The 15,925-nt window shown below is 47.8% G+C and overlaps 1 protein-coding gene across 2 annotated transcripts in view; it reads right to left on the reverse strand.

The window, feature by feature from the left end:
• Positions 1 to 1,423: 1,423 nt before the first annotated feature.
• Positions 1,424 to 15,925, reverse strand: part of LOC147452510 (uncharacterized) — a 29,119-nt gene continuing 14,617 nt past the window's right edge. Inside the window, exon 3 of one of the 2 annotated variants that reach the window (XM_086518957.1) lies at positions 1,424 to 1,818. In XM_086518957.1, coding sequence (XP_086375083.1) covers positions 1,622 to 1,818 — 197 coding nt within the window. In that variant the 3' untranslated portion in view covers positions 1,424 to 1,621. Of the gene's footprint in view, positions 1,829 to 15,925 lie in introns of both variants that reach the window. The other variant, XM_086518958.1, reaches the window with a different exon arrangement.

Consider the following 15,925-nt stretch of genomic DNA (forward strand, 5'->3'; position numbering starts at 1 on the left):
AATAAAGGGGCTCTCTTTGTGGAGGAGTCTGGTTAATACCCAAAATCTTCCCCCGCGTCCCATCCCTCAACTGGGGGGCTCTCTTTGTGGAGGAGTCTGGTTAATACCCAAAATCTTCCCCCCGCGTCCCATCCCTCAAGTGGGCTCACATAGGGCTATAGATACATTAAATTTAGGGATTGATACAGAGGAGGGGAAGTAGACCCCTCCAAGAGTTCATTGACATGGTCGATAGGCCTTCGATTTCATATGGGTCTGAGACGACAGAAATTTGGAGTAATTGGTGCATTAGCTCGATAACCAAGCAAGATTGGCGGTATTACTCAAGAACCTCCGAACCAAGGAACTAGGCGATTATCCATCAAGGGTCATGGCATTATTCTTGAAGGTAATTTACTGCTTCTAGCACAATACCAAATGAACAAACTTGACATGTAGAGGGGGGGGGGGGGGGGGGGGGGGGGGGTAGGATGGAGCGACGTCAAATCCACTAAGAGGGGCACAAACAGACACAAGGACATGGGGTTCCAAACTTCTAGCAAGTAGGCTTGCAAAAGGGAGTATAAAGATTTATATTTCGGGAAGGAACCTTGTAGGGAGAAGAGCAAAAGAAGTACCTTGATAAGCTGGAAAGGAACGTGGGAACGAAAGGGGGGTTGTCTAAGAATGTACCAAAAGTAGACTTCCTCCTATGGACTAGGCTACGAAGTCCCTTTGGGAAAACAACACGCATGAGAATCAGGGTAAAACCCTTTACTTAAGGAAGGACAACGAAAAGAAAGTTGATCACCCTCGTCCTATGAAGCAGCAAACTGAGGTGCTTAAGATTTCAAACGGGAGCTATCGTGGCGCTATTCCAACCTTTGATAAGATTTCTTGAAATGATCCTAGACTCCAAACACTCTAGCTTCTCTCCTTATAAGTTTGCTGGATCTTCATTTATCTTGCCTACTAGTTTCCTCTCCTCGGCCCACTAGATCTTCTACCTTATGTTGCCCAATACTTTGCTCTTCATCAAAGCTTCTGGTTGTCGAAAAAATTGTTACGTTACAACATTGGAAAATTTACCCACCCACTGACAAATACCCAACCATACATTTGAGTCTCTGCAGAGGATTCGTACACACTTCGAGTAAAAGAGAAGCAGAACACTAAGGTTCGAAACGTATCTGCTATTATCTTGCTTAAATCTAGTGTTTACGTCATGTATCAATTTCCAAAAATGCTTCTGTTTCACAGTACCCCTTTAAAAGAAAAAACAAAGGTGCTAATTGAATGGACAACATTAACATTTGCAACTATTATCCACTTTTCTTCTACATTCAGTAAGAAAAACCTTTGCTACGCACCTAAAAACATCTCCCTATTTCAGCCTTTTGACCTTAACACAAAGCAATTCTTTTTAACCCGCGCACACTGCATCAGATCAATAAATAATGTTTATCTCTGTGAATTGAAACATTAATGATGTCAAATAGTCGTACAAATATGCAAAATCCCTTAAAATGGGACTATTATAAGGTCTATTTTCATGCAGCCAGTCAACTACAACAGAATGACCTTAAAGATCACCTATTGTTTTCAAAGCATTACAGGGAAACGCTATCCCGACTTGAAGATATCAAGCCTGGCTAGCTATTTCACAAATTGGAGCTGCTGGATCCAAGTCTGGATGTATATCTACGTTCAGTTTGATGTCACTAATAAGAAGCTGATCACCTATGTCAAGCTTGCTAATATTTATTTCCACGACCGGCGGCAGCGTCTCAGCTGTACATGATACAGGCACAAAGCTGTAATACTCTCTCAGCAAACCTCCTGCCAAAACCTAATGCATGGCATTAGAAATCAAGGAAAACAAACAATGGTTGAAACCAAGAGAAGCTATTTATTACTAGAAGAATATTCGAAGCAATTTTGTGCACAAAAAGGAAACACTCCGTGAAACATAATCATGGAAAATAACAGAAACACATATGATCCATCGATGAAACTGAGACAATTCCTTAAAATACGAGTCCCGATTAAAAACGATCAAATTGAATTACAAAAATTTCACACAGTCCCAAGACATGATAGAAAACTAAATCACTATTGCAAAAAAATTCTGGTCATTCTCCTATTGAACGTGGCAGGAGCATTTGTAAGACCAAATGGCATCACTAGAAACTCATAAAGATCAAAGGTCGTTCTAAACACAGTCTTGTGCACATCCTTTGGCCTTATACGAATATGATGGTACCCACTCTTAAGGTCTATCCTGCTGAAAATTGCAGCACCCTGTAGACGGTCAAGAATAGGGATAGGAAACTTGTTCTTAATGGTATTCGTATTCAACGCACGGTAGTCAATACACATGCACCAAGAGCCATCCTTCTTCTGCACTAAAAGCACTAGGGAGCAGAAAGGTGAAGAACTAGGCTGAGTCAGGCCCTTCTCTAAAAGCTCCTCTGCCTAGCCCATAATCTCTTTCTGCTGAGCCACACTAACCCTGAAGGGAGGTCTGTTTGGTGAGCTACATCCTGGCACCAAATCTATCGCATGGTCCTCGGGCCTCTCCGACGGCAATTGTGACGGTAATGAATCAAAAAAACAGTCATTAAACTCCCACAAAAATGCTGACCTTTCTCTACCTAACACAGATAAATTTGACTGGCATTTAACGACTGGAGCTCGCTGCTGCTCACGCCCCCCCCCCCCCCCCCCCCCCCCCCCCCCCCCCCCCCCCGCTGTGCGCACAGCTCCGTCGCTGCTGCCCTGCCCTGCCCGCCGCTGGCCCCCAGCGCGCTGCTGCGCAGTTTCAGCCAGTCCCCCGCGCCCCCCTTTTGCTGCCGCTTCAGCCTCCCGCCCCCTGGCCTCAGCCCTCTCACACCCCCCCGCCCCCTTTCTTTCCGCCCCTTTTTTCGCCTTATTCGAGCCTGTAGGCTGCTTTTTCAGCTTGCGGGCATTCACCACGCCTCCAACGACCTTATCCTCGCAGCAGCAGACACAGAATGGCGGCCTATGCTCCACCTCAGAGGGACTCCACAGAAGACCCCTCGCCCGACACCGCGGAGCCGACCCTTCGACTTGCTCTTTCGCCAGAAGAGCAAGCGAGCTTGATGGCCGAAGTGGGGCGCCTGCAGGCCACTTCGGTTATCTGTAAAGTCATTGGTATTCGGCCGAGTCGGGGCGAAGTTCGGGATTTACTGCAGGCCCGTCTTCTCTCCGATGTGGGCAAGATTACAGATGTCCAGATCCTCGGGAGAGGGTACTACCAGGTCGAGTTCAAGTCTGCAGACATGGCGACCAAAGTGATTTCGATGAGCCCGCTCGGCATCAGAGCAGCTCGAGCCGATCCGATTCCTAGGGCAAAACCCTATTCCAAGGAACTTCCGTTCCTTATTCCAATTCCTCAAGAATCAAGGTTCTCGCCTCTGGATCTCACCTTCCAGACTCGGGGCATGGCATCCCTGCAACTCTTTTCCAACTCTCTTTCCAGAGTCCTCTTCCCGCAGAACAACTCTGCTTTTTCGGACACAAAGTCCTTACTTGGGAATCCCAACTTCCGGATCACAACTTGAGAGACTGCCTCTCTCCGATCCGTGGATCTACTTCCCAAACTCGGGTACGAAACCCTTGGGCTGATCTGGCTCTAGTTCCTCGGAGCGCTTTTCTCCTGCAGAGGCTCATACCTTCCTCTGCTCCTACTCCCTCACTAAGAGGAAGTACACCTGCAAACAAATACTCAGAGTTCATAACATGAAAATCGTTACCTTTAAAGTCTCGACGCTCGAAACGCAACTCCGTTCTCGAAAAGCAATTCCCCGGAAGAGATCTCTCCATAGAAAATCCTCTCTTCCAATCCTACACACAAAAGAGGTGTGTTCTCGGGTTTCTTCTCGTAAATCAGCCCCGTCTACGACGTTTATGGGCTGAAAACAGAGAAAAACAGCAGCTTGTCGTGATGGAAACACGCTTCGTAGGCACTTCTTCGCGAGGGAACTCGCGCACTGGGTCTTGGCGACATCTGGTACACTTGGGGCGGCCATGGGCATCACCGGCAACGTCTTCTTTACGGCTGGAATCTGCAGCAACATCTCCTCCTTGCAAAGATTGGTCCTCCCCTCTGAGTGAGGGCATGTGATGCTTTTATAGCTCCTAGCCACGGGCACGAATAGCTGCTCGCGTAGAGATCGCGGCCGGGTTTTTTTTTTCATTTTTTTTTTCTATTCTGCCAGAAAAAGAGAGAGAGAAAACGCTGGCTGATCTGTTGCCTTATTTATCAGATGGCTGCCCACTTATTAAATGGGCGGCCGGCATATTTTAAAAAATAGTCTGAACCTGCCAAAAAACTCAATAAAACCTTATAAGTTAAAAACAATGCTTTCACAGCACTTCCCAAGCGTCCCTGGATGCAATCACACGCACAGTTGCAATGCAGACATAGACTTCCTCGCAAGAAAGCATCTGCTTTCCCGAAAAGCAATCCCGCTCAGAAAGCATCTGTTTTTTCTCAAAGTTTCCTCTGAACCCATCTTCATTCAAGTGCTTGCTTTTTCCTTGTGCACAATTCTAACACAGTTCGGAATTTCCTCCCGACTATGGATATTCCCTTTCCGATGCACCCGTCACCCACCTTGTGACGCATCAGGAATACCCATCACCTAGTCCTTTCCTACCGAACTTACGGTACAATCTCCTTCACGATGCTCTATGTCACCCATCCTATGACCCATCAGAGATGTCCATTCCCGGATGGTCAGATACTTCTTTCCGATGCTCCCTGTCACCCATCCGATGTGACGCATCAGAAGTACCCGTTCCTGGTGGCCTTCTCGTAAATCAGCCCCGTCTACGACGTTTATGGGCTGAAAACAGAGAAAAACAGCAGCTTGTCGCGATGGACACGCTTCGTAGGCACTTCTTCGCGAGGGAACTCGCGCACTGGGTCTTGGCGACATCTGGTACACTTGGGGCAGCCATGGGCATCACCGGCAACGTCTTCTTTACGGTTGGAATCTGCAGCAACATCTCCTCCTTGCAAAGATTGGTCCTCCCCTCTGAGTGAGGGCATGTGATGCTTTTATAGCTCCTAGCCACGGGCACGAATAGCTGCTCGCGTAGAGATCGCGGCCGGGTTTTTTTTTTTCATTTTTTTTTTTTCTGTTCTGCCAGAAAAAGAGAGAGAGAAACGCTGGCTGATATGTTGCCTTATTTATCAGATGGTTGCCCACTTATTAAATGGGCGGCCGGCGTATTTTAAAAAATAGTCTGAACCTGCCAAAAAACTCAATAAAACCTTATAAGTTAAAAACAATGCTTTCACAGCACTTCCCAGGCGTCCCTGGATGCAATCACACGCACAGTTGCAATGCAAACATAGACTTCCTCGCGGGAAAGCATCTGCTTTCCCGAAAAGCAATCCCGCTTTCTCAGAAAGCATCTGTTTTTCCTCAAAGTTTCCTCTGAACCCATCTTCATTCAAGTGCTTGCTTTTTCCTTGTGCACAATTCTAACACAGTTCGGAATTTCTCCCGACTATGGATATTTCCGATGCACCCGTCACCCACCTTGTGACGCATCACGAATACCCATCACCTAGTCCTTTCCTACCGAACTTACGGTACAATCTCCTTCACGATGCTCTATGTCACCCATCCTATGACGCATCAGAGATGTCCGTTCCCAGATGGTCGGATACTTCTTTCCGATGCTCCCTGTCACCCATCCGATGTGACGCATCAACAGAAGTACCCGTTTCTGGTGGCCTTACAAATATTCCCGTTCTCAGTGCTCCTGTCATTACTTTGAATGACGCACTAGGAATACTCTATACTCGGATGTCTCCAATGAGAAAAGCCCTCTCACTTATAAATCCAATAATTCATTTAGAATTAGTTTTCTGTAAGATAAAGCCAATTTCGCAACAGCTACTCCTCCTCAGACGCAAGGTACTGGCCACACTTCTGCCGCGAGGCGTTCTCTTGGTAGTGCTTTCGCTACGAGCCGTGTGGCTCGTGAGGGACAGCCCCACTTGAGGCCGCCTTTTGTGGTGCTCACTTCTCCCTTCGCTACGATCCCCAGAGGTCTGACCACCTTCGACATTCGCAGACACTGGGATTTCTTCGATTACAGCTTCACTCGGTTTCTGGGTGATTCCTCTTCCGATTTGGAGGAGGCCAGCTTTCGAGTCCACGTCCTCTTTCTTGCAGTTAGAGGCAGTGAGGCCCTGGACACAGCGGTGGGTTTCTCCTTTCCGTTGTGTGGTAGGGATACCTCAGAGTGGACCCAGCACACAGTCCTGGACTGGCTTCAGACACAGGCTACTGAGTTCTCATACCACACAGGGGACTTAGCAGTGACAGATCTGGTACAGACACTTTGGCCTCTTGCCAAGTTCAGCGTGACACAACAGGTTGCAGGCACATTGTGGTACACTTAGGGCAGAGGATGTAGCCCTTAGGGCTACACGATCGGCTTGGGCCTCTGGGCGGGCCAGTCACTTCTTGCACGCTTGTCTAGAGGTCGTTCGGATGCGGATTACTCCCCATCCAAACCGGCCTAAAAGATAGCGAGGTTGGCTGCTATTGCAGCATCTGTTTTCTCTCACTGACTCCATGAGGATCATCTCATGGAATGTGCAAGGATTAGGAGGGCCCCAGTTTCAGCGACAGAGGGGTCAGCTGCGTCAGGAGCTGCAGAGATGCCTTGTGGGTGGTGAGATTGACATTCTTATGCTGCAGGAGCATCATCTTTGTGAGCCGCATTCGGCGTTGTGGTCAAATTTTGCATGGTCACTATGAGACTTTTTGGTCAGTTGCTTCAGCAGGCCATTGTGGGCAGAAGGATTATTGTGCCAGGCAGGGCTCAGTGGATCACTATGCAGGTTCAGGGTTGCCTTGTGGGCTACCTGACCATATACGCGCCCAATGTGGCGAGTGCACGAGCAGAGCTTTGGTCACAGATTGTTGAGTCTCTGCCGCAAGCAGAGCAGTGGTGCATAGGGGGTGACTTCAACATGTTTGAGGACCCTTCTGACAGGATTGGTGGTAGCCACGCTACTGTGCAGGGAGTTGAGCTGGCAGCTTGGGAGAGGTTTTGTATGACTGAGGGTTTCGGATGTGTGGCAGCACTCTAGCTTTGTGAGGCCCCCAGACAGCCTGGCTTTCTCTCGTTCGGACTGCAGAGTGGGAGGAGTGAATCTATCGCGGATAGATCGCTTCTACACCGGTGACTTTTTCTATGACTCGGGTGGGACAGTTGGCATCCTGGCAGGGACTTCCTTCTCGGACCATGCACCTGTGATCCTCACAGTGAAAGATAGGCAAAGGCAGGGGAGCACGATGCTACGCATCCCTGAAAGGGTTTTGTTGGACTCTACACTCAGAGAGCGAGTAGAGGCTCTTCGGACAGAGAGCTTAGACACGCAGGATTCTCCTACTGACAGAGTGGCCTCAGGACTAGCTCAGCTTAGTCGTTTTTTTCTCCAGCAACCCTTGACTCGCCTGATTGCAGCGAGAGGAGGAGCAGCATCTCAGACAGGGTGTTGCCTCCTTGCAGAGGATGCAGGAGCAGCATCCAAACAATCCTTGGTTGGAGGAGCAGTTACAGCAGGCTCGCCAGGAGCTTGGTAGCACAGAGGAGCGGTGCCATGAGTTTGCTTTCCACCGGCGGCATCTCAATGGACGCAGATGGGTGACAGAGTGACTGGTGCTTTCTTCGAGGCAATGGGACCTCGGCATACGCATGCCAAGGTCGGTCGGTTGAGGAGGCCCGACGGGTCAGTTGCTTTTGAGCCAGAGAACATGCGTGCAGTTGCTACTGACTTCTACAGAACCTCAGTCAGGGAGTCAGGATGCATGCAGGGAGCAGGTGTGGGCGCAGATGCCTTGCCTTGTGGCTGAGGAGATGCGCCAGAGACTTGAGCTTCCACTTCAGCTTGAGGAGTTGCACACGGCTCTTAGTGCACTCCCCTGTGGTAGCTGTCCAGGTGAGGATGGCTTGACTCCCAGTTTTTTCTTGGAGTACTGGGACTTGCTTGGCCCTGATCTCTCTAGTGCTTTCCAGTACATCTTGCACACAGAAGAGATGCCTGACAGCATGAGTGAGGGTCTGATCTACCTCATTACCAAGGAGGGTGGCTGCTTGGATGAGATTCGACAGTCGCGCCCCATCACCATCCTCAACTCAGCCTACAAAATTCTTGCCAAGGCTCTGAGTTTGAGGATTCAGCCACTTCTAGAGAGCCTTATACATGGAACCCAGACTGGTTTTGTCAAGGAGCGTTGTATCCTTGACAACATCTTTACTTTTTGGGAGGCTTCTGCCTTAGCGAGGCTTCGTGGTGAGGATCTGGTGATTCTTCTTCTCGATTTTGAGAAGGCCTACGACAGAGTTGACTGGGACTTTCTGGAGGGCACTGTACGCAGGATGGGTTTCTCAAATGCTTGGATCAGAGGGGTGTTAGCTTTGTACGGACGAGCACACAATCAAGTACTTTTGTCAGGAGGTAGAGGCGATCGTTTCATGCTCACACGTTTGGTCAGACAGGGCTGCCCTCTTGCCCCCTTCCTCTTTCTGTTCTATGCTGAGGCGATGAGCAGGTTCTTGGTGTCGCAGCAAGTTGGTTTGCAGGGCTTAGCACTTCCTATTCGGGGAGTGAGCTTCTAGACGTTGAGTTTGCTCACGACTCGGCCTTGTACTTGGATGGCCAAGAGGCCAACCTTCACAGGTGTGAGCAAGCTCTTGAGACTTTCTGTTGTGCATCTGACGCACTGATCAACTGGAGAAAGACAGTGGCTTTCTCGGTTGGTAGTGCTCCTATACCTGATTGGATGCCAGGAGAGGGTTTTAGGTGGATTCCCCCAGGGACTGTTGTTCGGTACTTGGGCTGTCAGGTTGGTCTGGACTTGTCTCCCGAGCAACAGATTGCTCCCCTCCACCTGTCTATCAGGAGAAAGTTGTTACACTGGAGCTCAGCACGACTTTCTTTGGCTGGCAGAGTAGTAGTGGCCAACCAGGTGTTGTTGGCGACTATGTGGTACATCACTTCTTGCTGGATCTTCTCGAGTTCGTGTATCAGCCAGGTAGAGAGGCTGATCAGGAACTTCCTTTGGTCAAGACGTGACACTCAGATAGCCCGAGCCAAAGTGGCTTGGCAAGTCATCACTCTTCCTTGTTCACAGGGAGGGCTTGGGATCATTGATCCAGCACTGCATTGATCCAGCACTGTGGAGCAGAGCCCTTCTTGGGAAGTTCATAGTCAAAGGACTTCTTCTAGGTGAGGAGCTCTGGAAGGAGTTCTTGCTATAGCAGCTTCGTGCTAGGGTGCCTCAGGCTGGAGGCCCCTGGCGACCTTCGACCAGATGGATCTTCACAGAGATGCACAGAGTTGGTTTGAGCAGGAGACTAGAGGACCGCTTCGCTGTGAGTTTGCTTCGATCTTGGGAGCACCTGCGGCGAGGCCTGGAGCAACGACAGCCTACTTGCACGGAGGAGCACCTACGACAACCCCTTGTTTGGAACCCCATGGTTAGCACTCAGAGAAGCCACTTGGTTGGTAGTCGGCCTCACGTTTCCTAGGGTCCCATGACAGCGGGTCCAGTGCGCTCTCTAGGTGACAGTACACTTGGGGAGCAGCAACTTGGTCCACCCTCACGGGCCCGGCACTTCAGTTTGAGCTATCTTCCACCACAGGATGATAGTGATCCAGGAGGGGCAACCTACACTCCAACCTGCTATACAGAGCTTACTCCACAGGAGTGGTGCAGTCAGAGAGAGGAGTGTCGGGAGCTCATTAGTGGCCTGACACTCTGGTTCATCTGGCGGGCCCGTTGCTTCCGCATCTTTGAGGCTCGCCCTGTGCCACCAACAGAGACTGTTAGCGATCTTTGGCTAGAGCTGATCCACACTCTCAGAGGACAACTCAAGAGACTACAGGGCAGCTCCGACTGCACGCGGGAGCGCAGAGAGGCTTTCCTACAACTCTGGCGTCTTGGGCCTTTCTACACCATGGTCCAAGGTGTACTCCGATGGCACTACCGACCACTTGTGTGGCTTTTCCCTCCTCCCATCGCTTGATTTAGCCTCATTGTACAAATGTTGTTTTTTCATTGGGAGAGTCTCCCCTTCATGGTTGTTGTAGCCCTCTGTTGAAGAGGTGGTTGTAGCCCTATGGGCAGTTTCATTAACTAATAGAAGGATCTTTTTCTCGGAACAAGAAAAATTGACTGACAATTATATGAAACATCACGTGCAAAGATCAAGTACATAGAAAGATGATTTTTAATTACAAAAGTGATAGCCGAAGCAGATACAATAGGGACAGACTCCCCTTTAAGCTTTACATCCAAAACATGAGTTTTGCCCTTATGGTGAAGGGTGATCGGCAGACATCCAGCAAACCATGTACTCTGAACATCCACGGGATTCCAAGTAGCTCATCACACCCTTCCAATGGCATGATATAGAGTTCTTCTGTGTCCACATACGATTGAGTTTATTTCAACGCTTTGAGGTCTCTTGGGATAGTTTCCTACGATATTAAAATCCTCTTCTTCCCGAAACTGGAAAATGCCCAAAAATGTGCCAAGTGGCACTCGTGGATAGTTTTCTCGTTTTGTACCTTTCGGTCTAAAAATATCTCAACCGGTTGCTCAGTTGACTTTGTAGCACAGTAATAAACTCTTCCTCTTGTCATTTTGAAGCTAATGACGCGAACAAATTTCGCGGCCCAAAATAACAGTTTCCTAAATTTTAGGAGATGCTTCCATTGGACTCTCATTGGTCATCTAACCATCTTTCACCACTGGGACCACGTCCAAAAATGCAATGTAGCCAATGTCACGTGCACATCTAACCCTATGTGTACGTGGACAAGCTACTTCATGACAAGGGTTCAGTTCAATCATATTAGAAAGTGTTCTTGCACTTTTGTGAGTCTGTTCGCAGACCGTGCATGTCCAAACACTTAGAGTAGATGCATATCCTCTGGTTGCACACAGCATGATCATCAGATTCCCATCATCAGGAGCATTTTTACAGTGCATAGACCTATTTTCCCTATTTTAGTCAATTTTGACTTATAATTTTTAAGTGACTTTTGTTGGGAACTAGGTAGGGCAAATTTAGCAAGCAAGTATATAAGAAACCCAACGCTAGCAATTTCTGGCAGAAGAGGCAGTAGGAACTTCGGTTCAATAGACACCTTCTCAACAGGACCCCCAGCAGGCCTAGCGTTTTTGCACCAATAGCAAGGACCTAGCATTTTTCATCCACAAACCAGCCTTTTGCGTGGCAGATCAGCCTCGGCGACAACAAGACACAGCAAATCAGCCCTAGCGTTAGCAGATTCCACAACAACACAACAGATCAGCCCTAGCGTTAACAGATTCCCCACAGCAGACAGTTTTCAGCCCTAGCGTTTTTGGTTTGCAGATCAGCCCCGGCGTTTTGCAATTCCATCGCGACAGAATCATTAGTAGCACCAGTGTTTTCAGTTTTCAGCAGTCAGACATCGCAATAGAAGTCCCAGACCTCACAGATCTCACCATCCCACAACAGATCCTCGCTGCACGGTCAAATCCAGCATAGTTTGCAGATTCAGCCCAGAAAACGCAGATTTCAGCATCTGCGTTTTCAGCGCGTCGTCGTTGCATCGTCGTCATCGACATCATCACCGACATAGAGTCAGGATTCAGCAGACAAAGATTTGCAGATTTCAGCCCTTAGCATTTTCAGATTTCAGCCCGTCTCATCATCGTCGACATCGTCGGCAAGTCCAAGCATTGTAGAAATTTGTGCAATCAATAGTAGACCGCTCTCGTCATAGAGAGTGGGGCCTTCAAAGGAGGGTTTTGACAACATTCTGGTGTCGTATTCTTCTCTCTCTATCTCTCAGTCTCATGCACCTTCATTCACAATGTTCATCCACTTTGTTTGTGTCCATTGCACTCTCTCACTAAAGGAACGAAAGGCTCTCCCTTCCGTAAGTAAAAGGAACCTTGAGCACAGTTCGGAGCCCTCATCTTGAGCAAAGTTCAATATTCACTTCCGTTGCACCTTACATTGGTATCAGAGCTTTGGCAGTGTTCTATATCACTCAAGGAAAGAACCACAAGAACCACAGAAAAATTTTTTGCTTGTTGCGGTCGCACGTAACCCAAGTTCTCTTGGGCATGTCGATTTCTAATCGTGTTTTTGAAGAGTGATAGGAAACCCAAGAAAGAAGGGCGTGTCCAGCATCCCCTTGTGCCTCTTTTCACTCACTGAGAGCGGACCGTGCACTTAGCGGCCGGCAATCCAACGTGAGGTGGGAAAAAGCAACCTTGGTGTGAGCGCAAGGCCGCCAAGAGGTGCGCCCGCGGAAAAGAGAAGAACTCGGGTGAAGAGAAGATCCTTCTCTAACACAGATTGTAAGTTAAAGAAGAACCTCAAGACTCTCAAGAACCTCAAGAACCCAAGAACCCAAGACCCACAAGAACCCAAGTTCCTCGTGAACTTTAAGAACCCACGACTTCTCTGTATGGTCATGACCCGAAGCGGAATGAATACTTCGCATAGAGGTGATGAGCATGGAAGTGGCGAAGAAGAATTTTTCCCACCAAGAGGTTTTTCTGACCCTCCCCCTTCCCCATCTACGACAAGGATTGCAGCAACTCTTATGGAGGTTTTCGACAAGATGATGTTGGACAAGAAGTTAGAACGCGAAGCAAGAGAAGCAGAAAGAAAAGCAGAATTCTTTCACGAGAACAAAGAAAGAAAAGCAATGAACGACCGACACATGAAAGAGATGTTGCGACTCTTTTCTCAAGTGCAGGCACAGATGCAAGAGATTCGGGAAAAGGAGCCTCTCTTTGTCTCTTCTTCTCCCAAGCATGACACGCATGATTTGAATGACAATGATAAGCATGATGATTTGAATGATAATGACAAGCATGATGAATTGCATGATATGACAAGCATGATGGTTTGCATGAAAATGATGTGATTGTTCACAAGGATGATGTGTTAGTTGATACTTTCTCTAGTGAAGCTAACCTCATTGCAAAGACGATCAATCACGAAGCGCCTATCTTGGCTCTCAAGTCGAGGTCCAAAAAACCCCCTCAGGAAGAACCGATCTTGGCTCTCGAGCCTAGATCCAAAGAACCCCCTCACGAAAAACCGATCTTCTCGAGCCTAGGTCTCAAGAACCCCCACATGAAATATTATGTGTTCGAATGATTAGTCAGCACGCATTGTTCAAGTGTTTCATTCGTGATGCTTTCCTGTATTTTAGTCACCGTCCTTATGTGATCCCTTTTAGAAGGCAGTACATATTGTATGCTGAGCACGATTCACTCATGAATGAGCACGGATGTATGCAGATTACTCATGAAAAGATGAAATGCTTGCACCCAAGGAATTCACATTCCATGTCTCTTCCTTGGCATGGCACAGTATCAGAAAGAGCACAAGAAAGATTGAGCATCAAGCATCGGCATTTCCATTGTGATTTGCCACAGCTGATTGATTCTGATCAGAAAGACAAGTTTTGATTTCATTTTTTCCGTGTGTTTGATGAACGCTTTGGCACTCCATCTATACGTTCATCTGCATTGCATGCACAGTTTTTTTGAAGGAATAATATTTTTCCAGTCACTTTACATGGAATGGGTAAGTTAATGTTTTTGTGTTGGAAGTGGTTTCAAGAATTTTCATCCTTGGAGATTCTTGAAGAAGGTAGACGCATGACTATAGACGAAGTTGAAGCAAAGGAGCCACAAATGACTTTGTGTCACTTTCACCGCAGCCCAACGAAGCAAGCATTGCAGACCTTTATGAAGTTCAAGTATCGCATGACCCACACATCAGAGTGGGCTGGCTAAGAGTCCTTCCCAGGATTCCAGACAATGTTGACGATCTCCCTCGACGCCATACAATTCGGTACCAGTACCTCACTTTGAAAAGGAGGGGATGTCACGTGCACATCTAACCCTATGTGTACGTGGACAAGCTACTTCATGACAAGGGTTCAATTCAGTCATATTAGAAAGTGTTCTGACACTTTTGTGAGTCTGTTCGCAGACCGTGCATGTCCAGACACTTAGAGTAGATGCATATCCTCTGGTTGCACACAGCATGATCATCAGATTCCCATCATCAGGAGCATTTTTACAGTGCATAGACCTATTTTCCCTTTTTTAGTCAATTTTGACTTATTATTTTTAAGTGACTTTTGTTGGGAACTAGGTAGGGCAAATTTAGCAAGCAAGTACATAAGAAAACCCAACGCTAGCACTTTCTGGTAGAAGAGGCAGTAGGAACTTCGGTTCAATAGGCACCTTCTCAACAGGGCCCCCAGCAGGCCTAGCGTTTTTGCACCAGTAGCAAGGACCTAGCGTTTTTCATCCATAGACCAGCCTTGGCTTTTGCATGGCAGATCAGCCTCGGCGACAACAAGACACAGCAAACATGTCATTGCTTACGAGGCCGATTGTTCTCAAGGCCAGAAATGACAGCACAGATTTATGAGAAAGAGCTTTTGGCGGTTATCCATGCTCTTACTCAGTGGCAGCACTACCTACTCGGAGTGGATTTTACTGTCTTTACAGACCATCAAAGTTTGCGGTACTTCTTGTCACGGAAGCAGCTATCGGAAAAACAGATGCGGTGGGCGAACATCTTTGTCACAGTTTCACTTCTAGATTATCCATGTTCAGGGACGGAAGAATTTGGTGGCAGATGCTTTCTCTCGGAAGCCGTTGGTTCTGGCTATTTCCGCGATACATCATAGGAGCTTCGAGGATATGGTCGACCAGTATGCCACAGATATAGATTTTGCAGACGTTTTCACACGGATACGGGATGGGGAGACAGTAGCGGGATATTCCATTCGGGACAGCTACTTGATGAGGAAAACCATGTTGTGAGTTACACAGTCGTTGAGGGAAAAGGTTATGACCGAATGCCACTATCCGCCTTTTACGGGTCACCGCGGCATTGCTACCACCATGAAAGGGGTAGAGAGATACTTCTTTTGGCCGAGACTCAAGAAGGATGTGGACGAGTTTGTGCGCAGTTGCTTGGTATGCCAGAAGGTCAAGTTTGACAGGCATAAAGCACAGGGATTGTTACAGCCTTTGCCCATACCCACCCGCCCCTGGGAAAGTATTGTGATGGATTTCATTTTTGATCTCCCGAGAACACAGAGTGGTCGGATGGTATTTAGAATGTTATTTGACAGATTTAGCAAGCAGGCTCATTTCATTCCAGTGAAGAAAACAATCAAGCCGGATTACTTAGCGAGACTGTTTTGGGCCCAGATCTTCAGATTACATGGCATGCCTGAGACAATTGTCTGTGATAGGGACCCCTGATTTACGAGTTTATTTTGAAAGGCAATTTGGGAGAACATTGCCACGCGGTTGCAGTTCTCATCATCGTTCCACCCGCAGACTGACGGGCAATCTGAGATTGCCAATTCAGTGGTTTTATATTTATTGAAGTCTTATATCTCGGATCAGAAGACTCAATGGAAAAAGTACCTACCTTTGGTGGAATTTGCCTACAATAACACGATACACTCTTCGACGAGGAAGGCGCCATTTGAGATTGTTGAAGGTGTTGCGAAGGTTCCACCCTTCCTAAGCACGGAAGATAAGATTTTTGAAGCGGATAAGTACACGCGCGACTTAGACACGGCTTTTGCCAAGGTCCGCGAGGCTTTGAAGAAATCTCAAGAACGACAGAAAAAGGCAACGGATCGCCATCGTCGCGATTTGAAATTGAAAGAGGATGATTGGGTGCTCTTACGTTTTGAGAAGGCGTGCCTGAGAAAGAAGAAGGGAAAGGAGAGGCTTTTTCCAAAGCTTAATATGCGATACTACGGACCTTTCCAAATCTCTGAAAAGATCAATGATGTCTCCTTCCGACTGAAACTGCCTGACACTTGGAGGATTCA

This window comes from Adiantum capillus-veneris, chromosome 8 (genome assembly GCF_014529385.1).
Source record: "Adiantum capillus-veneris isolate H3 chromosome 8, ASM1452938v2, whole genome shotgun sequence".
NCBI classification, from domain to species: domain Eukaryota; kingdom Viridiplantae; phylum Streptophyta; class Polypodiopsida; order Polypodiales; family Pteridaceae; genus Adiantum; species Adiantum capillus-veneris.